The sequence below is a fragment of the Propithecus coquereli genome, unplaced genomic scaffold (assembly GCF_000956105.1).
Source record: "Propithecus coquereli isolate 6110/MARCELLA unplaced genomic scaffold, Pcoq_1.0 Scaffold26, whole genome shotgun sequence".
Taxonomy (NCBI): domain Eukaryota; kingdom Metazoa; phylum Chordata; class Mammalia; order Primates; family Indriidae; genus Propithecus; species Propithecus coquereli.
The window spans coordinates 5853553-5877249 of record NW_012148174.1 but is presented as its reverse complement, the minus strand read 5'-3'; the positions used below and the strand labels follow the sequence as shown (position 1 = coordinate 5877249).

The window sequence follows — 23697 nt, the reverse complement described above, 5'->3', positions numbered from 1 at the left end:
AATGCTAGCTATTACTCTCATATGATGGATTATGGGTCATTTTTACCTTTTTTTGTTGCACGTCTGTATTTTTGGCATTTTCTACAGCAAGCATATATTTTCTTTTGTTAAAAAAGTAATTTTTAAAAGGAGATAAACACATAGCTACTTATTTTACCACTGAATCATATTTTATACTCTTTCATGGTATTTTTGATAGTATTTTAATTTATTATTATATATATATATTACCTTTTCCTTACAAAACTTCCAGTCAGACAAGCAGGAGATGAAAATATCTCTTGGATGTCCCTACATTAGGAATAAAACAGTGGTTAAACCAAATCATACACTATGCCTCCTTATAGCACGACACATGATAACACAACATCTTATAATTGTCCTTCAAACTTCTCCCTGTCTCGTATTTGTATGCATATTATCTTGGCATCTAAAAGTCTACTCCATTTGCCAAATCTCAAAATTTCAGTTGTAAATAAGGGAAATAAAAAGTTTTATAAGTACTCAGAGAAGCCTCAGATAAAGAGGAAAAGGCTTGATCTGGGGTCAGTACTTTCTTGGATTCCCACCCCACCAACTATGCAAGCCCTATCTATTTCTGTGCCACTGAAGTGGAAACAAAATAAATTATCAGAAATTAAATGGGAGGGAGGGGTGCATATGTTCAGTTTCATCTTAGAATTATACAAATAATTCTTGATCATTTATGCTCTGCAAACCATGACAGAACTATTTTGTATACCTATTTCCCAGAATTAGAAAGCCATACCTAAAAATATCTATAAAAGAAGATGTTTATAAGAATGAGTATAATCTTTCACAGGTTGTAGGAGTTCTATGGCTTAGAGAAGGATTGCCCAAATTGTTCCGCTATGAATAGGATGTGCGTAAACAAGTGGTTCCACGGTCAAACAGGACTGAGAAACACTGTAGACTATATTTCCCGCTCACAGAGTCAGAATATATATAAACATACTAAAGGCCCAGAGAAGTTATACAGTAAAGAAAGCTGTCTTCATGAAGCTTACATGTTAGTGGTGATGGTTAATTTTATGTGTCAACTTGGCTAGGCCATAGTACCCAGCTATTTGGTCAAACATTATTCTCGATGTTTCTGGGAAGGTATTTTTTAGATGACATTAACATTTAAAACTATAGACTTTGAGGAAAGCACATCACCCTCCACAATGTGGGTGGGCCTCACCCAATCAGTTGAAGAGAAAAGACGAGGTCATCCAAGAAAGAGGGCACTCTCCCTCCAGATTGCCTTTGGACTCGAGCAGCAACATCAACTCTTCCCTGGGTCTCCAGCCTGCTGGCCTGCCCTACAGATTTCTGATTGGCCAGTCCCTACAATCACATTAGCCAATTCCTTGAAATAAATTAATCTCTCTCTCTCTCCATAGTTAGATAGATAGATAGATAGATAGAAAGGTATATACATACACATTCTATTGGTCTGTTTCTCTGGAAAATTCTGACTAATATACTAACGGGCCACAAAATCTCATACCTCTGTATTGTACAGAACCAGTTTGGGAAATGCTACTTTAGAGAGATATATAAGCAGTCAGTCACACGCATGGGGGTACCTTTTTGTACTCTGCCACTGTTTAGTCTCCACATCAGCAATCCATCTCTTTACAGTCCCTTCATTCAGCATAGGGATTTTCCTCCTCAGATTAACGTAGGAATTCTGAAACAAACAAATTAAGTAAAATGCAATAATTTAGACACATCAGAAATAGGTACCCAACTTTTAGGCACGTTCTAAGAATACAGTAAAACAGATCTTTAAATATGAATAATACAGCTCTGGGACCATCATAAAGTGGAACTCCACCAAGGAGTAATCAATCATTTGTCAGTGCCACTTTCTTGTCCCAGGGGGCTCAGACTCAAAGTAAATTTCCCTGAGTGCTCCAACACTCAGCACTTTATACAATACAACAAGATTAAACTGAACATCAGACAGCATTGAAGGGAAAATCTAAAAGAGCTGTGTGCAGAAGTGGGAAGAACTTGATTTCCTTTGGTGAAAATAGGGCAGGGAAGTTATGGACTTATTATTCATAAGTCTATGAAACTTGGGTCTTTCTTAGTACTAGCTGGCAAAGTTATTTTTAGAATCTGTCACCCTGTTGGCTCACTAGGACAATGACCAAACACCATGGGCAAGGAGCACTCCCCCAAAAGGTAAGTAGAGTCTAAGGAAATCATACTGATTTGACATTCACCAGGGGCAAATCTGATTTTTGTGAGTAAATACTGATGAAGTTTAAACAATAAAGGATCAATAACGTCCCCAAAAAGTCAGCCTAATAACCTGATGATTTTGGAATTCACTAAACCTGGATTCTAGAACTCTTCGTTTTGCTTAAAACACCAAGTTATGGGACAGCTAGAGACTTATTTTTTACCTCTTTGTCCGTCCAGAGAAGAATGCTCTGATTCCCTCCAGCAATCATTATTAACTCCTTTTCTGAGGTATGGCTTTCTGAAAAGGATGCACAAAAAGTAAGAGTTTAAAGTCATTTGACACAAACACACATATTCAGTTTAAATAATTTCAGATTCTTCTTAAACATAGTAATTTTATCTTTTTAATAGACAAATACCCAGAACATTTTCTGCCTATTAAGAAGCGGAAATACATACATTTAGGCTGTGGTCCCCAACCCCCGCTACTGGTCTGCAGCCTATTAGGAACCAGGCAGCAGAGCTCCACCCCCCACTCCCCAGATCTACCTCCCCCCAGTCTGTGGAAAAATTGTCTTCCATGAAACCAGTCCCTGTGCCAAAAAGGCTGGGGCTGCTGCATTTAGGAGTAAAGTCTAGTTGGCAAACAGGTAATTCATAAGGTTGAGATGTATTAATATATCAGTTTAATATACATAATTAATATAAATGCTTATATGTAAAACGCAAATATTTTATTAATTATTACTTAGTTTAATTCCGCTCCCATTACTAAAAACCATGTGCTCAACATTTAACCAGTCACTGTTGGCTGTGAAGAATAAGGTTATAAGGAATCAATATATGAACTGATCAAGAGAAATGAGTGAATTTTGTTACTTTAGGTCACCACTGAGCTTTCAGAAACAAGTAACAAAAGTGCTCTGAGGTGCTTCTACTGTAGAGTGTTCTGGAGCTCAGGCTCTGAGGTTACACAGGGCATCATTCAACTCCAGCCAAGTCACTTACTGGCTGTAAGTGGCTACGCTTTGCTCTCCAAGCTCTGTATCCTCCAGTAAAATGCGAGTGACAGAACACGCCTCCCAGAACTGCTGTAGGATTGGGGAGCTGACACAGCTGAGCACTGAGCATAGTTACAGCACCTGGTCTAAGTCAACTGCTCAACGTCCTGAGGGTTTACATGATTACCGGACAACTTAACCAGGTAGGAAAACCAATCACCATGGCATTACTAAGTCTCTTGAAAACCGGAATCAGAGCTGCGCATGCCTCTGAATCCATATGGTCTATTTTATTTTGTTATCATTTAAATTCACATTAATCTTAATCTGAAGGAGTCATATAAAAATGATTATTTTGGCTTGACAAGTTAGACTGACTCTTTTAAATTGTTTCCAGTAAAAAAATGAAACCAATGTTCAGAGAAACTCCCTTCATATTCAGACACTGCTTTCCTTGCCACATTACATACTTAGAAAATTCACTTTCTCTAAAAAGATATTATTTCAAATCCTGTGCTCCTCCTATAGAATTTACCGAATTTGAGTTCTTCGTTGGATGATAATTTCACAGGAAGTGGCAGCAGCTGATTTTGTGTTCCACTGTTTCCCAGCTGTTTCTCTTTTCCGGAACCAAAGGAAAAGACCTTTCCCAAATCAGAAACATAGGCAAGTGTGTGCCACCTATTAAATGAAAGCACACTGCTTTGAGGAAGAGAAGTGGATGATATATCAATACTAAAGAAAATTTTTAAAAAATACTAAGGAGAACATTTCTTTGGTGAAGGGAACCATATTCCAATAATCTGGTCTACCTTAATAATATTACCCATTTATGCAATTTTACTCCAAGATCATAAGAAAATATGTCTGTAGACTGAAAATATGTATAATAGTTTTTCATCGGAAGGGTGCTGGTACACTAACAAATGAACCCAATATTCAGAGTCTGAATTTGCTCTTTGGTTAGTGAGGAAAAAATTGCCCAAAAGAAGAATATCTGAATAAGTACTTAATACTTAAGAATAAGTATATCAAAAGAAGAATAAGTATATCTAATATTTTATAACCCCACCGAGTCCCAACATTCCACTGGCAAGAAGTAGGTTGATAAATCTGATGATTAAGGAAAATAATTAAGTAAACCATGGAGTCTGAGTAAGATTTTTTTGCCTTTACTTAGAAAAAGTGAGCTGTGAAAAACAAACTTCTCAGGAATATTCCACTCAAACCACCACTGAGTCTTACACTTCACTGTGATTAGAGCAGGTTGCTATGAAAGAATTTTGGGAACTAAAAAGCATGTTGGCCCTGAGGGGTTGTGAGAGAGAGTGATTATATTAATGAATAATCCTTTGTAATTCATATTATTTATTTTTCCCAAATAAATTAATGACTTATTTTTCTTAAAGATGAAAGTACATCTGAATAGTTATGAAGGTATTTCACTAAAGAGACAATAGAAAGAATATTTGCTCATTTAAAAAAAAAATCAAAGAAAATAAATGTGTATACTAAAAGATTCATTATGATTAATAATGGAAATTAAGCATCTTCATCCATTTGAAAATGATTGATACTCATATCCCAAAGAAACTGACTGAAATTTTATTGAATTACTACCTAGTTTACTGCATTCATTTGATCAATTTTCATTAACATTTACAACTTACCTTCCACACGCTATCTGGGTCACTCTTTTCCCAGTGAGCTCAGTCACCAAACGGGGTCTTAGCTCATTCTGTGTTGAACTGTGACCAAGTTGCCCATATTTTCCAGCACCAAAAGTAAACACCAGCCCATCCTAAGAAAGAGAACTTTCTATCAGATGCCAGAGAAATGTAATATCCCCTAATGCCAAAGCTTTTACATCAGTGAATAATTAATAAAAGTACTATCAACATAAAGTTCCCAAATTACAAGGAGGACAGTCCTACGTGTGGGAAGTGACCACCTTTCTTCCCGGGGAAACACTAACTCTGCATACAAAATATTCTTCCAGAAATACAGTCAAAAAGATACAAGGGTATACCCACCTGCGTGAGCAGGGCAGTGTGAGAGCCACCACAAGTGAGAAATTCAACTTTCTGATTGTCTAGTGCTTCAATAAGGGAAGGAGAATCTTTATCTATGTAAGGAAAGAATAGCTGAAGTGACCAAAAGGAAATACTGAATTTCACACTGGCGTTACCTAGACTGCTTCCTCTCAACCCAGCAACAACAGTTCCTACCATGTTCTGACAAGAAAAGCTCTATGTTAGCATCTTTAGGCCCAAATTCTAGGTCTAAAGGTGAGAGCAGAGCAGTAGCTACAAGGGTCACACTTGGGGGCACCCACCAGTGAAAGATCAAGTCCCTTCCCAGAGGTTGTTCTTCTTGTTTCTAGCTGACTCGATCAACTTTAATTGTAGTACATCAGATGTTCCTTCTAATGAACATAAACATTTTTTCTTTTAAATTCTCTACTATAGTATCCTTGCCTTACACTACCTCTTCTTTCCCTCACAATTATTTTCCCACCAAAGCACTCAGAGAATCAGCAAAAATAGTTTAATGGTCCCTTTACTCTTTTCCCTCTTTTAAATATTTTTCTAACACTGACTTATGGATTATCCTGCAAAATTAGCACTGGACCATGTCAGGGAGAAATGCAGTATTTGACCAGTGATCCAGAGTAATGCATACATCACTACGCTGGGTAAAGCCACAGGATTTGTTACACCTGAAAACTCTAATAGTTGTTTGGGATCACAAACAATTTTGCCATCTGCTTTTTTTTTTTTTTTTGAGACAGAGTCTCACTCTGTTGCCCGGGCTGGAGTGAGTGCCGTGGCGTCAGCCTAGCTCACAGCAACCTCAAACTCCTGGGCTCAAGAGATCCTACTGCCTCAGCGTCCCGAGTAGCTGGGACTACAGGCATGCGCCACCATGCCCGGCTAATTTTTTCTATATATAATATTTTTAGTTGTCCAGATCATTTCTTTCTATTTTTTAGTAGGTCAGGCTGGTCTCGAACTCCTGACCTTGAGCGATCCACCCGCCTTGGCCTCCCAGAGTGCTAGGATTACAGGCGTGAGCCACCGCGCCTGGCCTTGCCATCTGCTTTGTTCAATAATGGGAGTTATGTGGGTTTTTTGCTTGTGTGTATGTGTACCTTATAGAATAAGATCAGGATATGTGAGTTTCTAAATAGAATTTTAGTATCCTTTTGTAATAATATATTAATAGACCTCAAGTGCAAAGGCAGAGGTCATCTCACCCAAACTTGTCACTTTACAGAAAGAGAAAATAAGGCCTAGAGAAAAGTTACATGACTGGGCAAGGCCTGCAAAGAGGGAACAGGGACCCAGGTGTTTGGATCCCAATGCAGTGCTCTTTCCCATTTCCCACACAGCCCTGAACTGGGTCTCAATGGCAGTAACAACTTGCGCACTATGCATGTCTCTTGGACTGATTCTGTCCTGAAGACAGAGACCCAATCAGGAAGAATAGTGCAAATGAAAATGGAGATGTGAACCGGTTTTGACAGGGAAGTCCATGTTATATTCATCTCTAATCTAACATATCGTTTGTTGATAATATAAATCTGAGAATATAATCCATACTGTCGGTGTGGCCCAGGCCTAGTTGTCCAAAGTCATTTTTTCCCCATGAGTAAACGTTTCCAGACATGGACAAGGCCATGCTGTGGGCTTCTCCTGCAGAAATCTGAACCAAGGGCACTCCGGCCAGGCTCTCCACCATCTCTGGCGTGGGGGTTGAGGGAAATGTGCTTCCAAGTCCGAGCTGGCCATGCACGTTCTGTCCCCAGGCAAAAAGCTCACCGCCTTGATGTAAACAAAGAAAACGCTGTCTTATTACATTTAAAATGTAGCCGACATTACTCTAGGACGTTATGTATGCTCTACATAGCATATCACAATCTTTACCTTCACACTGACAGGACTCTCAGATCCCATATGTCTGACTCAGAAAAACACAGAATTTTCTCTTTAGGAGTAACAGTTATACTTCCTTATCTCCTACCTCAAAGGGTAGAATGAAGCTATTTAAATATATTACAATCAACATTTAAGAAATATTTACTTTTTAAAAATCCAGAGGATGGGCCCATGAAAAACAGAGACATTCTATCTCTGGGAAAATAAAACCTAGAATTACTCTTTTCTCTATCTCCCTCCCTTTCATATGCCTGACGATTCCAAAAAAACAACTTAAAAATTCATGTGAAATTACAGTATCTTGAAAAAGTGGGTTTCTTCTTCCATTAATTAAATAAATGAAGGACAATTTTCAAGGAAAGTTCTCAGAAGTTATCTAATGGAGCTGGCAATATCTAATGGAGTCTGAAAAAATACATCAGAGAACTAATGTTTGCTGAGCACCTCTTTGCAAGATACTGTGCAGTTTCTGGTGGGAGGGAGAGCGCCTCCTTCAAATAGCATCATCGTGTGCCTAACAGCCACCAGAAATATAACGATGAACACAACCGGCTTCCTTTCCTGCTTTTGCAACTTTATTCTTTCTGTCTTGTGATTTACCAATAGTAGCCCTTGAACCTCCCTGCCCCTGCACATACACACCACTAGACCCTGGGCTAGGGTGTGTCTTTTTCATCTTCATAACCTGAACATGGTAGATAGTCAATATGAAATATTTCTTCAAGAATGGCTGAAGTCAAATGACTACTTTTTTCCAATACAAGTTCATACTCAAAATTCAAAAGGCCCTTCGGTACAGGTCAAATACTTACTTGTTAACTTCCCTCAAATCCCAGCTTCCATTCAGTTTATGAACGTGCTTACATGTCTTATATATTAGCGAAAATTCCTTTGACCTTGAATTCCCCTCCATCACCCTCATGTCTTAATTATTACTTTAGGAAATAACCCATATTCACTGCTTCCATTCCCCACCATTACAGTATCTGACAGGGACTAGGAAACACTGAAGGGCTGGGGAGAATCCTTGAATTTAAAAGGTAATGTTAGAGCACATCAGAGGCCTGCAACTCAGGTATAAAAGCAGAGCTGGGGGAACCTCAGCTCCTACCATTTAAGCTGAAAGAGTGCTAAGAAACGGAAACAAGGTTCTAGAAAGGGGTGGCCTAGGCCTGGACCAGACTCCAGAGAGAATGGTTTTGATTATTTAGAAAGTTTTCACTGTTTCAAACTTGAAAAATGGAACAAAAGGTAGGAATAGTAATTATGGAAATCTGAAGATTTTATAGATCCAAGAATTCTCTCTGATTTTATATCTCCTTTAAGAATAGTACTCTGAACCATACCAAATTCAAAACCATTCTATTCTGTTGCAAAGTGAGGCATATACATTTTACTGGCTCTACATATACACATATTTATTACTTACAAAAAAATATTAAAAAAATACCTTTTGAGAGTGCAAGAGAATGATAATCTCCACACGTGATCTGAATTATATTTTTTTCTCGTAAAATGCTTTGAAACCTGATGAAAGAAAATATATTTTATGCTAATTACCATAATGGAAGTCACGACGTGGCTGTTAGAAGTATTAACTGTCTTTAATTAGGAATGAAGCTCAAGAAAAAGCTTTAAATTTACTGCTTCGCATTTAGTATATACATCTAAAATTATTTTAAAACCATGTATGTTTTAATTAGTGGTTTAAGGAGACAATAATGTGCATTATATAAGTGTAATAAGATGATTCTAAAATACTCTCATGCAAACAATAAATTTATGATGCAGGAATAAATGCAAGATGAAAATAAGTTCTAATTCATATGATTTGCTAAGAAAAAGTCCACAAATCATTCCATTATAATGCATTTTTTTCTAGGTTTAAAATTTTCATTTCTGGAAACTTAAATTTATAGCATTATTGTGAGGCCCAAATTAGCCAATGAATAGTCCAATTTGGACTACTCAATCATTTCCTTTAAATGCCAAAACAACATAATACCTGCCCTAGGAGACACATTGGTTTGTACTAACAGTATACCCGATGGACTTCACTGGGTCAGTTCAGAATTCATCATTTACTTAAGATGCTAGTATATATAAAGCAGGGGACAAGAAGCACATATGGTAACATTTTCCTATGAAATTATTGTTGTCCTCTGAGTAAAATTAAAATAATTTTTAATAATAGAAAAAAGTTCCCTACCTTGCATGTTCTATGCTATAGTTGTACTCAAATGGTTTTCCATCTGAAGACAGAATCAGTAAGTGCTCTGTTCCTTGGTCCATGGAATGTATCTTCATTTTTTTTCCCAACTTAATGTACCCTGTAAAGCAAATCCAACCAGGAACTATCATTACTCTGATTATTACCCTCTATTATTATTGATTTCATTATAATACACTTAAAACATCTGGAAAAAATTTCAACTAGACCACCTTTGAGTTAACATGAATTTCCCTTTAACAAAATTCAAGTATGGAAAGTAAATTAGGGACGATTGTCTTGACATGGATTTTTTTTAATTTGGAAAAGCATTGATTTATACCTTGTTTTAAATGGAATATACCCTTAAGGTAGCCAGTTAAATATCTGCTTTTAGATTTTTGTTTACTAAGTGGAGACAAACTAAATTTGAAATGATAAAAATGAAAAGGTCTGTAAGAAAATATAACTTAATTTTAGGACAACATAACTCATTTCAAGAACAAATATACTGCAAATTCTGAAACATGTTCTTTCCAAAAACAAAGCAAATAACAAGAACAAACACCTCCTGAGTGCTCCCAATGGAAGCCAATGCCTGTGTTTTTATTAATAAAAGGATGGACTGTGTCTGGGGGGCAGGGGTTAAAGGGAATGCTATGGAAAGAATTTCGTTGGCATTAGTGCACATTTTGCCTTCACTAAAAGTTAAGAGATTTGAAATTGTCCACTAGTTACTACTTTTATCTCATTTAATTTGTTCACAAAAATTAAACTAGGATAGTTCTGGGACCTTGTTTCACTCTTCAGAGCTAATAAAATGGAATCTATTCATGTAAAAATCTCAAAGCACAAACCATTTTACAAATGCTAGGGGAAACAAAACAGTTTGTAATAAGAAATGGCAGAATAGACTTTTTTTAAAAAAGCAATTTAGCATTTCAGATCAGTTGAAAAAGAAGAGTATTCAGAGAACGGAATTAGGACATCCAGGTAGCCATTTGGGAAAACAAACAAATAAACCTAGCGTTCTCCCACCTCGCTCGTTAAAGCAAAATAAATTCCAAGCCTACTAAAATTTTAACTTTCAAAATAAAACCTTGAAAGTACTATAGAGATGAGCACATTTTTTAGCATCTTGGGAGTGAGGATAGCTTTCTAAGTTAGCATAAAATCTAAAAGGCCTCCTTAAAAGAAAAAATTGACTATGAAAAAAGTTTAAAGTGTGCACGGCAAGAAGTCACCGACAAAAGGTAAGGTTAGAAAAATATTACAACATGCATGATGGACAAAAGGCTATTCTTCCTCAATATTCGAACACCTCTTTCCAGTAAATCAAAAGACTAACAACTCAATTTTTTAAAAGCCAAGCAAAGATGCAACAGGCAGTTTACCAGAAAAGCAATGCAAACGCCCAGTAGAAAACGGAAAAGATGCTCGATTTAAAGTTAAATGCAAAATAAACCACCGTGGGATACCGATTTCTTCACTCCACAGATGGGCGGAATTTGAAAGACGGAGAGTGCGGGCATTTACTTTCCCGCGCCCGTAAAATCCCAACCACAGATCTACGGAGATCGGCATCCGGGAGGAGCGCAACTGCAGGCAAATGTAGGACATCATCGCCGAGAGAGAACATGGTAAGGACATCCTCTAAAAGCCTCACAAAACCGGAGCACGTGTGTTCTAGAAAGGAGTGGGGGGGGCCGACTTGGACGAGAAACCAACTGTAAGGTAAGCCTGGCTAAAAGGACGAAGATGCTGCCTGTGTACTCCGCGCCGGTCAGTTTGCCGAGGCGACGATCTATTTGTCGCCCACATGCCGCGAACTCCGCGTCCAGCAGGGACAGGGGCAAAGGAGAGGGCAGGCGCCCGGCACCGCAACACCGGGAAACGACCCGAGCCGGGCGCGTGTCTGTGGCCACCGCGGACCGCCGCAGCGCCGGGGCCCTTCCGAGCGCCCCTTCCCGTTTAGAGATGGCCGCAGCCCGCAACTCCCGCAACTCCTCCCGCCACTCTGAGGAGCAGCGTCGGTGCCGGCCCCGCAGGCGCGGAGCCCCGGCCGCGCGCCCTTCACACCCCAGCCCGGAGCGGGACGGCCGAGCCGGCCCTGCCCGGCCCCACTCACTCGGCTTCCTGGCGCCGTCGCTCCCCACGAGCAGCTGGTGGACCTCGACGCCGGCCCCGCCGCGCTCCAGCAGCGCCAGGCGCCCCTGCGAGCAGCAGATCTGGCGCGTCGCCTCGGCCCTCCGGAGCAGCGCGCTGTGGAGCCCCGCGGCGCTGGGGAACAGCCAGAGCTGCGCGCGCGGCGGCTTCGCCGGGCGGGACTCGGCGGAGCGGGACTCGGCGGGGCGGGACGCTGCGGGGCGAGACGCCGAGGCCGACCCCGGAGCCGAGGGCGCGTGGCCCCGCGATCTCCTCGGTGGCCTCTGCTCCATCGCCGCTTTGAGGCGAGAGAAGACGCGGAGACAGCCAAGATGCGCGCGCTCCCACTGGCCCGGGCGTCGCCGGACTGATCCGGAGCCAGCCGGGAACTGCGCTGTGGAGAAGCCGCAGCCGCCTCTACTCCGCCCCTGCCCACACGCCACCGGGCTCCCACGCGCTGTTTGGGGGCGGGGCCGGCGGTTCAAGTCGGAAACGAAACTGAATTTTTTACAGGGGACGGAATCAAAAAGGAAAGGGCAAACTCCAAAGACAGTGGCTTGGAAGGGGGCCAAAGGAAATAAGTCGCTGCCAGGTGATAAAGTGAGCGAGTTGGGTTTGAGTCGGCGTCCCCGGCGGGCAGTGGCCACCTGAACCGACTCCTGGACCGAATGGCTTTCGAGGAAACCGCAGTTCCGCTAGGAGGCGGCCTGACACGGGCTGACTCGCAGAGTTTCCAGAAAACGCGGTGATGAGGGAAGCTCAAGTTTGTTAAGCGTTCTGCTCCGGGCTCAAGCCGTGGTGAAACTGAAGGAGAGTGGCGATGAGGACGACAGTGTACCACCACCGCCACCCCCACGCAGCTCGGAGCCGCGCTCGCTGTGAGTGCTTTCTGTTATTGTGCAAATGGAACCATACCTAAGTGGGCTTTTCTGTTTTTTTTTTTTTTTTTTATTTTTTAATTTTTAATTTTTGCCTTGTCAAATGATTTGGCTTTTTAAACTACATGCATGCATAACTGATAAATGGAACCATACCTAAGTGGGCTTTTCTGTTTTTTTTTTTTTTTTTTTTTAGCATAATGCTTTTGTGATTCATCCTATCGGGAAGAAAACTGCAGAGAGATTTAGGGCTCAACAAACACCCTTCACCTCTCTAACCCAGGTAGTGCTAAATTCCCTGCTGGCTAAACAAGGGGGAGTCTGGTGTTAACACTACCTGCTTTCTCTACATGAATACCTCAGGAAAAATGGAAACCCGGTCGCAGTTTCCCAACCAGCTATGTGGCAGGGCTCCGATTGGTTTTGGGGGTTATCCACTTGGATACCCCAGGACTTCAGATCAGTTCTGCAGGAACTTCTGCAGCTGGGACTCTCACTCTTCATCCTAGGGCTCGTTACCTCGCTTATGGTCCAGCCGTTCACTTAAGTACTGTGGTTAAGACTGTAAATGAAAGTACCAATGTTCTTGTCATGCAGACCGTGGGTCTGCAGCCGTGCACCCGTGAGTATCATCCCTCTTATCCCAGCCTCAGCCCCAAGTGTGCCCCTTGTCAGCAGGAAGAAGCCTGATCAGTTGTCTCCCCTTTTTCCATCTCATTAGCCCACACCTCAGGAACGAGGTGGGATGAAGCGGGGAGGGGGAAGGGTCTTTCAGAAATGAGGGGTCTGTTGGCCAGGAAAATCCGGGGCTAAAATCCGCCTCCACATACTTTACCGTAAATGATCAAATTTGAAGCCCCTCCAATCAGACCATGCTAAGCCAACATTCCTAATACTTTCCCTTGCCCCCTGACCTTTTAAAACTTGCCCCAGATCCCAAACTGGGGAGACAGATTTGAGCTGTGTCTCCTATCTCCTTGCTGGTCAGCCTCACAATAAAGCCGTTTTTTTCCTCAAAAGCTGGTACCATAGTATTGGCTTCTGTGTGCATTGAGCAGTGAGGCCATCCTTCTGTAACAATTCGATTGGATTTATTTCTGGATTTTCTGACACATACAGCTCAATGGAACACATATAGATCAATACCACACTGTCATATTTACTGTGGGTTCAAAGTAAGCCCCAAAATCAGTTCATACAAGTGCTCCAGCACTGTCCTTTTTCAGTGTTGTTTTGGCTATGCTAAATCTTTTGTGTTTTCATATATATGTTAAAATTAGTTTGTCAATTTCTACAAAATAGACTATAGGGATTTTGATTGAGCTTGCATTAAGTTAGATCAATTTGGGAAGAACAGACATGCTGCCTCTGTCCATGAACATGATTTCTCTATCCATTAATTTAAAGCTTCTTTAATTTCCTTCAGCAGTATCTTATAGTTTCCAGTGTACATCAAACATATTTTGTTAAATTTATCCTGAAGTGTTTTTTTTGATATTGCAAATGGTACCTTTTCAAATTTAAATTTATGATTTTTATGAGTATATAGAAGAACAATTAATTTTTATATATTTACCTTGAATCCTGAGAGCTTTCTATATTAATAGTTCTAGTAGTTTTTTGTAGATCCTTTAGAATCTTCTCTATAGGTGATAGTGTAGTCTACAAATAAGACAGTTTTACACCTTCCTTTCTAATACGTACGCCTTTTTTTCTTTTCCCTATTTTATAGACTAGTACCTCCAGTACAATATAGAATAGAAGTGATGAGAGACATTCTTGCCTTTTTACCAATATTAGTAGGAAAGTACACAGTCTTTTACCGTTAATTATGAGGTTAGCTGTATATAAGCTTTATGAGGTCAAGGAAGTTCCCTTCTAATGCTAGTTTGCTAAAAGTATCATGCATGAGTGGTGTTGAATTTTGTCAAATTCCTTTTCTTCCTTTACTGAGGTAATTATATAGTTTTTCTTTTCTATTAATATGGCAAAATATAATTGATTTTCAAATGCATTTCTAGGCCAAACTCCACTTGGTCATGAAGCATTATTCTTTCTATATTTTGTTGGATATGTTTGATATACGAAAATTTTATAAAGGATTTTTGTGTCTATATTCATGAAAGATATTTGTAGTATTCTTCTCCTATAATGTCTTTATCTGGTTTGGGCATTAGGGCAATGCTGGTGTCATAGATCTAATTAGGAAGTTCCCTCTTCCTCTGTTTTCTGAAAGAATATGTAAAAAAATTGATACTATTTCTCTCTTAGCCATTTAGTACAATTCACTCATTTGCATTAGAAAAAGTAATGTTGGTGGTGAAAGGCCAGCAGACACAACCCAGAAGTCGGGTGCCTGGAGATCCCTGATATTTAGGGACCACCTTTTCATTTAAAATTCAAATAGAATAAATCTGGCCCTTCATTCCATTTATTGTGGAAACCAGACAGGTCCAAACTAACTGTGAGGATTTGCTGGGGGCTGGTATTAAATATTTCTACTGGCCACCTGACATTCTAGAGTCCTTGTTGAATTCTCTTTCTCTGTTCTGTGTCTGTTCTCAGGCGATTCCTGCCCTCTTTCCATATCAGCACCCAGTGCGGACTTGCCCCATAGTCTTTTGTTTCCCAAAGTACTGTCAGGTTTCAGTCAGAAATGGTGGTTCTTGGTGTGCTCATGGCCAAAGAATGACCAGACACACCAAAGTAAGGCAAGCATGAGGTGAAATTTACTGGGGGGGAGCAAGATAGGATTTTGGACCAAGAGCAAGACATAGGTTTACAAAGCGAGATACATGCGCCACAGATGACGACCAGACCCCTTTGTCATAGCAGAAAAGGAGTTTGGTTATGGTCTGGGTCTTGTTTTATAGCGTATGGATAGGGACCTCCCTGTGGTTCACATGTCACCATGGAACCACTTTGGGCAGTTGGGAGCTGCAGGACCTGAGTCTTATTGCGCATGTGGGTTCTAGGTCACTTTCCGGACTTTGTCGTACCTATGCTGCTTGGCCTGTCGGCTAGAGAGTCCTCGGCCTTCTCTTGCAGCTGGCGCACCAAGTTCTGATTAGCAAATTCACAGGGTGTTCCCTCCTACCCCAGGTATGGCAGTTGCTCCAGACAGGAGCAGGACCAATATGGGGGCCTGGGGCCCGCCCTTGTCCTTCTTTCCAGGTGGGGCAATTGCACCAAAGCAACAGCACCCACTTTTGTCCCTAGGAGACCCAGAATCTCTCCCTATCTACCTAACAGTACCACTAACACAAGGCTTCTGTGAATGGTTTGGGATAACAGCCGGCATTTACAGAATAGCTTACAGTTTGTTTCATATGGTTAAAATAAAATGATCAGAGTATGTTTTCGCCAATCACATGGTTCATTGCCATACAAAGATTTTTCTCTTTTTTTCCCCCAATGCTTAAAGAGGGGAGTTCATTCCAAGTTCTCATCATAGGAAAACATATGTCACTCATGTAGCAAACTGTGCAAGTGTTTGGAATCATTTTGAAGCTACATAACACAGTTTAAAATTTAATATTAGATAGAACTGATCCATAAAATTCATTGGCCATTTCCCACCATAGTTACATCTCCATAAATTTGCTTTGTAGCCATGATACTGAGACATATTTTATCCTCTTCATACCTCCCCAACTACAATTAGACAGGAGCTTCTTGTTGGGCTATTTTTAACCAAAATAATGATATCTGCATTTAGAATGGCTCTTGGAACACAGTACTTAGTATCAGTAATTATTCAATGAATTAATGAATCCCTTAACATTCAGATTTTTCAAGTAAATTTTTCAGCAGTTTGCTAAAAATCAAAACTCTAGATACATTCCTGAAAATAAAATATATATCTACATACCTCAAAAACGTATTGAAATTAATCTATTTTTCAAACTTCAGTATGTTTTTCATACTTATAGGCAGTGTTTATTAAAGGTATAATAGTATTTTTTAAAAATATCTGTCAGCTTTTAACATTCACTTAAATTTAATTTAATTTTATTTATTTATTTTGAAGAGACAGGGTCTCACTATGTTGCTCAGGCTGGCCTCGAACTCCTTGGCTCAAGTGATCCTCCCACTTCAGCCTCTGAGTAGTTGGGACTACAGGTGTGCATCACTGTGGCCTGGCCTTATTTTTAAATGATAATTATTGTTCAGGAAATACTTCAATAAAAGCAAACATTCTAATAGCAAGGTTAGAGATATAGGAAATGTTTTACATAATTTTGTTTCCTAAAAAGTATTATTCTTGATTCATCACATTATTTATCTAAACATTTGTCAACAATTCTTTTTATTATAAACTGATAATTTATAATTGTAAAAATGAATAGGGTATAAAGTGATGTTATAATTTATGAATACCATGTGGAATAATTCAATCAAACTAGTTAACATATCCATCACCTCAAATACTTAACATTTTTTGTGGTGAGAACATTTGAAACTTATTCTCTTAAATTTTGAAATGAACAACACATTATTATTGACTATATTTGCCATGTTACGCAATAGAACTCAAAAAATGGAGAAAAATACTCCTCCTAATTGAGACTTTGTACCCTTTGACCATCATCTCCCCATTCCCTCTACCCCCACGTCAAGTAATTCTAACTAAAATCCATCAAGCCCTTGTCCTACTTAGATGTATGGAAGAACAGAAGAATCAAGGGTGAGAGAGCCCTTGTGGGGACACTCGGATGATTAGATTACAGCGTGAGCCTGGGTCAGACAAATCCTCTGTTGTTGTTGATGGCTACTTGAAGTGCTTCCTCCATTCTTTCCATTGTAGAATATTTAGGGAGGTCCAGAATATTATGACAAGTCAATGATCTTGGAAAATCTCTTTCACTGAAAGTTTCAGGACAGCGAAATATTATTCCCATTTCCTGTAAGCCTTTTACATGCATCCTATCACATCCTGTAAGAAAAACTAGAAAGAAATAAAAGTCGGTTAAGATATTTCATAGAAAGAGCAAAACTTAAAAGGAAGAAACTAATCACTTCATTCAAGAACTATTTATCGAGTACCCTTGTGCAGAGAGGACTACATAGGGTGGTACAGAGTGTAGAAAAATCATTTGGTCTTTGTCATCATTGAGGTCATGGTCTAGGAGGGAAATTACATACATGAAAAGGTAGTAGCAAGATATAAGGAAGTTTAATTAGCTCATCTAGGAAGTATGAGGGTAGGAGCCTAAAGGACTCAAGGCAGGGAGAGAGATGCTAGGCAGTGGCGGTCAGGGAGACGTCACAGAGGTCACACCTGGCTCGTTCTCAAGGAGAGGAATTGGGAGAGCTTTCAAGGCAGAGAACAAAGCCCATGAAAAAGCCAGAGGTGGGAAGAAGTACGTGAACTCCCTGAATGTACAGACAGTTGAACCACGGGGCTGAAGCAAAAGCTTCCCATTGAGAGAGATCAAAAAAGTAGAGTAATAGATTGGGTTTGTGGAGAGGTTGGAATTGTCCTGCAACATCCTCGGTAGCAACAAAAGTAGCAAGAAGAAAGATGAATACCTTAGGAAGAACTGAAAAACGGGATGAGAAGGTGAGAGAATAAGTCATTAGGTCTATCCTAGAGAAACCGTAGGGTTCCCACCAAGAGAAGTTCTTATACCATGAGACCTCAGAGCCCGGGTTTGGAATCAGCCTATTGGACTCAAATCCTGGTTCTCATATTTATCAGTTGTCTGAACAGTTGTCTGACAAGCTACTAAAGGCTCCAAGCCTCTTTTCCCCTCATGTCTGAAATGGGAAAAAAAGAATAGTATCTACCGCATAGGGTTGCTATTAGGATAAAGGGAGGTAACAGATATAAAGTGATCAGTACCACACAGTAAATACTGCTGCTGTTAGTATTATCATCAGTTATCGTTGCTATTATTATGATTTCTAAGTGGTATATTATTATAAAACAGACAGTTTGCATTGTTCTGATATCATAGGACTTAGATAATTAAGCGAAGATAGGAACGTGAGATAAAAGGCTTGATTAAGAGCCAGCTAGAGTGAGGAAGGAGGCACAGGAGGGATAGAGTCAGTGTTGAAACGGTAGTAAAATAACAAATGTCTCTCTTTGTTTTTAAATGGGAAACAGCCTTGTGTAAGAGCAAGCATGCTGGTCTAGAAGGCAGGGAGCCTGGGTTCTAATCCTTGCTTGGCCATTAACACGTGTGACCCAGCAGTAAGAACGGCTTCATCACAAACAAAATATTTTATCTTTTTAAAAGATACATAATTATAGATCCATCTATTACTACAATACTTACGGAGGAATTTTTTCTTTTCATCCAAAGTTAGCTTGTGGAAAGCCTTCCAAAACATCTGTATAGTAGGATGTGATTGGTAGTATCCTTGATCATACTTTGAATTCTTGAGAGAAAGAGGGAAAAAAATGGTTTTTGAGGAGAAATATATAAAAGTTGTTTGGAAAAATTGGGGCACTCTAGGTCTCACCTACCTGTTCAAATTGTTTCCAGTCATAGTCAGTAGTTCCAATTATTGCTGTCATTAGTTCTTCAGGCTTGAAACGTCTAAGTATCTCCTTGTCACAGACTTTATAAAATCCTCTCTCAAATTCCTCATAAACTGCCTTTACGGAGATGTTGAAAATGTAATCAACACACTTAGAAACATAGTCTTTCCTTGAAGGAAGCAAAAATTAAAAATTAAAAAAAAAAGGCCAATGACATACTTTACTAATGACTAAAATATTCTATACTTTGTCCTCTTTCCCATTGCTGTTGAGAAGGAAAAGTAAATTACTTCCATGTAGCACAAGGATGATGTTTTGTGTGGCCAGCTAGAGGGAAACTTAGAGAATATAAGCAGAAGGATTAAGACTTTATTCAGCTCTCTTCTTCCTCACTGCAGTCTTGAGGATTTTTTAAAAATACTGGTCGTTCTCCTGCTTTAAGTCTTACAAAGCCTTCCCATTGCCCTGTGGGTAAACACCAAACCTCCATAGCGGGGATCGACCTCCTCCCATAATCTGACCCTTGCCAGACGCAGCAGCCTCTTCCCACTCTTTCACTTTCTTTCTTTTTTTCTTTTAGAGACTGGGTCTCACCATATCACCAAGGCGGGTCTCCTGGGCTCAAGCCATCCTCCAGCCTCAGCCTCTTGAATGGCTGGGACTACTGGTACATACCACCACGCCCGGCTCCCACTTCCATGTTCACCGCTGGCCATACTGACCTCCACTTGACTGCCTTGCTGTCTCGCTTTTGAAATTAGGCCACAGAATGCAGCATTTCCTCTCTGCCTGCCAACCTCTACCATCTATCAGATTTCAGTATAAACCAGGCTTTCTCAGGGTCTGTCCTTCTGTTGTTCTCCCTCTCTCCTCTAACAACACGTTACTTTGTGGAAATTATTTCTGCAAGGCCTGTCTTGCGCCACAGGATGCAGTTTCCACGACATGATGAATTTCCTGATGGCAGGGTTGCCACTGGAGGCATTTCCACTAGACAGGATTGTCTCTCACCCTTTGAGCAGCCTTTGTGGACTAGCCCATCTAAATCAACTGCTGTCTGCCTTGCCCTGTAGCCAGTGGTATGCTGGTAAACGTTTAACAGCCAGCTCTCTGAAAAGGAGGGACGGGGAGGGAATTCACATTTGCAGATTTGCTGATTTCCATGATGTACATGTTCCCACCATGGCTAATTTTAAGCTACTAAGTAACACTTTGATAATAAACTCTTAACATTTTTGAAAATTTAACCGTCAGCTCTTACTAGCTGGTACCAGCTGGCTTCAAAACACCACTACTGTAACTCCCTAGTCTCTCAATAGGAGAGTCTCTCAATTTATATATATATATATATATATATATATATATATAATACTATATATTATCCCTAGTCTCTCAATTGGTTTAATTTTTTTCAGAGTACTCTGAAATATTATATAATTTATTTGTATATTGTCTTACTGCCCCACTGGAGTTTAAGCTCCAGATTTTGTCTGTCTTTTTGACTGCTATATCTCCAGCACCTAGAGTATTCTAGTACAGAATAGCGGCTCCAAAATATTTGTTAAATAAATAAATAGAGAAAAGTGCTACAAAGGAAAGATTTAATCCTGAATCCTTTCTCTTCTTCTCTTACCCTATAACCTTTTTATCTTTCTAAAATATGAGCTAAAATGATCATCTGAGAAGCTAAAATACATTTTAAAGTACAGTGTTACAAACATTTTATGTTCAGTGTATGTACAATATATTCAAAACAGAAATTCTAGGTCTCAAGACTTACTTGTTGGTTTGGTCCACAGGTATAGAGATCCCATTTGGAATTAAATCAACATCATTTTGGTCCCAATGTATCTGTAACCAAAATATATTAGATATTTTTTTTTTTTAATTTCAGCATATTATGGGGGTACAGATGTTTAGGTTACGTATGTTGCCCTTGCCCCCCCGCCCCCCCAAGTCCGAGCTTCAAGTATGTCCATCCTTCGGGTGGTGCGCATTGCACTCTTTGTATATGCAAATACCCGTCCCCTCCTGCCTCCTCCCTCCTCCCCCCTGCCCAACATCCAATAGATGTTATTCTTATATGTGCACTTATGTGTTGATCAGTTAATACCAGTTTGATGGTGTATATTCAGATATTAAACATGGAAGTAAGTCTGAATAATCGGCCACTCAAAAATACAATTATTGCCAGTACATTTTCCCCTATAGAAATGAAAATAACTGGGAGCCAAATAATTATGTAATTCAGCCTTTTAAATAAATATAAAAATAAAAAACCTACCCTAGTATGTGTAATATATAGCTTTCAAGCCAAATTATTCTGTTTAGTTGTTTACATTACTCACATTAACGGAATAATGATCGATCTTCACTTTATTTGAAATTATATGGACATAAGGTATCAAATGAGAAGCAAGTGAAGAGAAAGTCTTGCGGCATAGACGTAAACTATCTTTCAAAAAAGGGATCCCATATTTAAGATACTACAATAAAAATTATTTAAAAAAGACACATTAAAGTTAAACTATATCTGGCTTTCTTTAGTACTCACAGAAAAGTGTATGTAAAGTTCTTCTCCAATATCATCAGCTTCATCATTTAGAACTTCTTGCAAATTCCTAATGAAAAGTTTGGTTTAAAAAGTCATATTTGTTGATCTTATAAAATTTCAAAAGTAATAAATGTTCAATGGAAAAACTGTAAACAATATAGAAATGTATAAAATGCAATGTAAATTTCCTTTCCACCCTCCCACCCTGTCATCCTAGAGTTAACCTCTCTTTGCAGTTTGGTTTGCTGGACGACTGCTACCACACAGATACTGCTACGTCTTTGTGGAAATTACAAAAAGGAGCCTCTTCCTCTAAACTATGATTCTCAACCAGGGGTGATTTTGCTCCTCTCCCCCCGCCCCCAGGAGACATTTGGCAAAGTCTGGAGATGTCTTTGGTTTTCACAATTGGGAGGAGGGCCGCCACTGGCATCTAATGGGTACAATCCCAAATGCTGCTAACCATCCTGCAATGCCCAGGACAGCCTCCCACAACACAAAATTAAACAGTCAGTATTACCAAGGCTGGGAAGCCCTGCGTTAGCATAAATCTAGCCAATGTATTCTTCCACCAACAGCACAGGGGAAACGAGTCCTTTTCCCCAACTCGTTGCCAACACAATAAGAAAAACTTTTTAATAGTTGTCAATCGGTAAGCAGAAAAATGACACCTCATTTTCATTCCCTCAGTTACTACTGAGGTTGAGCATATTTCCATTTTTCGATTAGCTATACATACACACACACACACACACACACACATTTATAGAGCCATATGTGCTTACATGTGTGATGACACATATATATCATATACTGTCCAAAGCAACTGTTTCCAACTGGATAAAGTCAAGAGACCAGGCCAGAACTCTGTTTATTGTATTAGTTAATAATTAGAGAAGAATTTGGCTTTTCTCCATTTTTGAAGGTTTACTCAATTATAAGTCATGCTAAAATTCAAATTCATCTAAAGGGCACACATTATCCCAACTAAGACTTAGTCTGTGTATCTCTGTGTGTGTAACATTATTCATCATTTATGTGTAAACAACTGAGACTTACTAGATATAGTCCTGAAAAAGCAACTATATTTACTTACTTCCCCAAGAGAGGACTGAGTTCTTTTAAATCTTCCAATGATGGTTTTTGGTCCAGAAGTTTCTTATACAGAGCCAGTGGGAAAGGAAGGTTGGCAACATTTGAATTGAATAGGGAGAGTCCACACAGAATCCCAAAGAGAAAATATCTCTTCTTCTCAAATTTAGGCTGGAAAAGGAGAAAAAAAAAACCCTTAACGTATTATAAATCATCAGTAATACAAAGGGATAATTGGAAGAGTAAAAGAAAACTCGGGGTTCCTTTTTCTAAAAGTCACAAGTTAGAAACAAAATGGGCTCCAGGAAAATAGAAATTTGTAAGCTGTTCTTACACAGGTTATAATACAACTTAAATTGTTTCCATAATTTTCAATACAAATTAATTCAGAACATTAAATAAATGAATTTATTTTTTGTTACTATCAGCATATCTGAAATACACTCAGATAGCCTTATAAACTAAGGTTTCCATGATTTAATTTTATTGTCTTTGCCTTCAAATTCATGTAGAAGAATGACACTGAGAAAGGAAAGGTGCACTTTCCATTTGCAGTGGGTGCCAGGCACATCAGACAAGTGTCACATGAGTGGTGTCCCCTTCGGCAGTGCAGCCCACAACCTAGTGTGAGGTTTATTTTTCTCCTCTCCACATCCCAATTGCGTGTCTTTGGTCCACTTCATCTCTATCCTTTACCATGAACCTTGGGGCTCCGCTTCTCCACGACACTTTCTCCAATCACTTCAATCCCCCTTTGATTTCTTCCTGTCCTTACAAAGAATCCCTTAAATTTGTATAGTGCCCTAAAGTTTTCTTGTTTCACGTACCTTATCTTGTTTTATTCTCACAACAGCCCTGTAAAGCAGTCAGAGCAGAAATCATGCTGTTCATTTTACAGGTGGGGAAACTGCAAACTCAGAGATGCTAAATGGCACACCCACCACCACTCGTGATTAGAACTCAAGGCTTCTGATCCGACACCAGCACTTCCTTCCCCACCCTGCCGTGCTTCCCAATAACTGTAACCCATCAAGTCAGCAATTTCTTATTTAGAACCAGTTGGTAAGGTTTCTGGTGTTTTGGTCTTATCATTCTATCTATATATTAAGTTTCAGGAGGAAAGGGATTATGTCATTTACTCATTTAAATCTGCCACAATATTTTAATGCAATGTAGGAACCTTAAGAAACA

The 23697-nt window shown here is 39.6% G+C and overlaps 2 protein-coding genes across 3 annotated transcripts in view; both read right to left on the bottom strand.

Annotated features, from left to right (window-relative positions):
• HERC5 (HECT and RLD domain containing E3 ubiquitin protein ligase 5) overlaps window positions 1-15334 on the bottom strand; it is a 45294-nt gene extending 29960 nt beyond the window's left edge. Inside the window, exons 1-11 of the mRNA XM_012647157.1 lie at window positions 15281-15334; window positions 11476-11674; window positions 9348-9468; window positions 8589-8665; window positions 6803-7024; window positions 5234-5325; window positions 4871-5001; window positions 3736-3881; window positions 2421-2497; window positions 1593-1696; window positions 232-291 (exon numbers count right to left, since the gene is read on the bottom strand). Coding sequence (XP_012502611.1) covers window positions 232-291; window positions 1593-1696; window positions 2421-2497; window positions 3736-3881; window positions 4871-5001; window positions 5234-5325; window positions 6803-7024; window positions 8589-8665; window positions 9348-9468; window positions 11476-11674; window positions 15281-15334 — 1283 coding nt within the window. The remainder of the gene's footprint in view (window positions 1-231; window positions 292-1592; window positions 1697-2420; window positions 2498-3735; window positions 3882-4870; window positions 5002-5233; window positions 5326-6802; window positions 7025-8588; window positions 8666-9347; window positions 9469-11475; window positions 11675-15280) is intronic.
• Window positions 15335-16934: 1600 nt separating this feature from the next.
• HERC6 (HECT and RLD domain containing E3 ubiquitin protein ligase family member 6) overlaps window positions 16935-23697 on the bottom strand; it is a 52114-nt gene continuing 45351 nt past the window's right edge. The window contains exons 18-23 of one of the 2 annotated variants that reach the window (XM_012647169.1): window positions 22511-22677; window positions 21415-21481; window positions 20641-20711; window positions 18846-19029; window positions 18655-18757; window positions 16935-17318 (exon numbers count right to left, since the gene is read on the bottom strand). In XM_012647169.1, the coding sequence (XP_012502623.1) occupies window positions 17113-17318; window positions 18655-18757; window positions 18846-19029; window positions 20641-20711; window positions 21415-21481; window positions 22511-22677 (798 nt within the window). In that variant the 3' untranslated portion in view covers window positions 16935-17112. The remainder of the gene's footprint in view (window positions 17319-18654; window positions 18758-18845; window positions 19030-20640; window positions 20712-21414; window positions 21482-22510; window positions 22678-23697) is intronic. The other variant, XM_012647170.1, reaches the window with a different exon arrangement.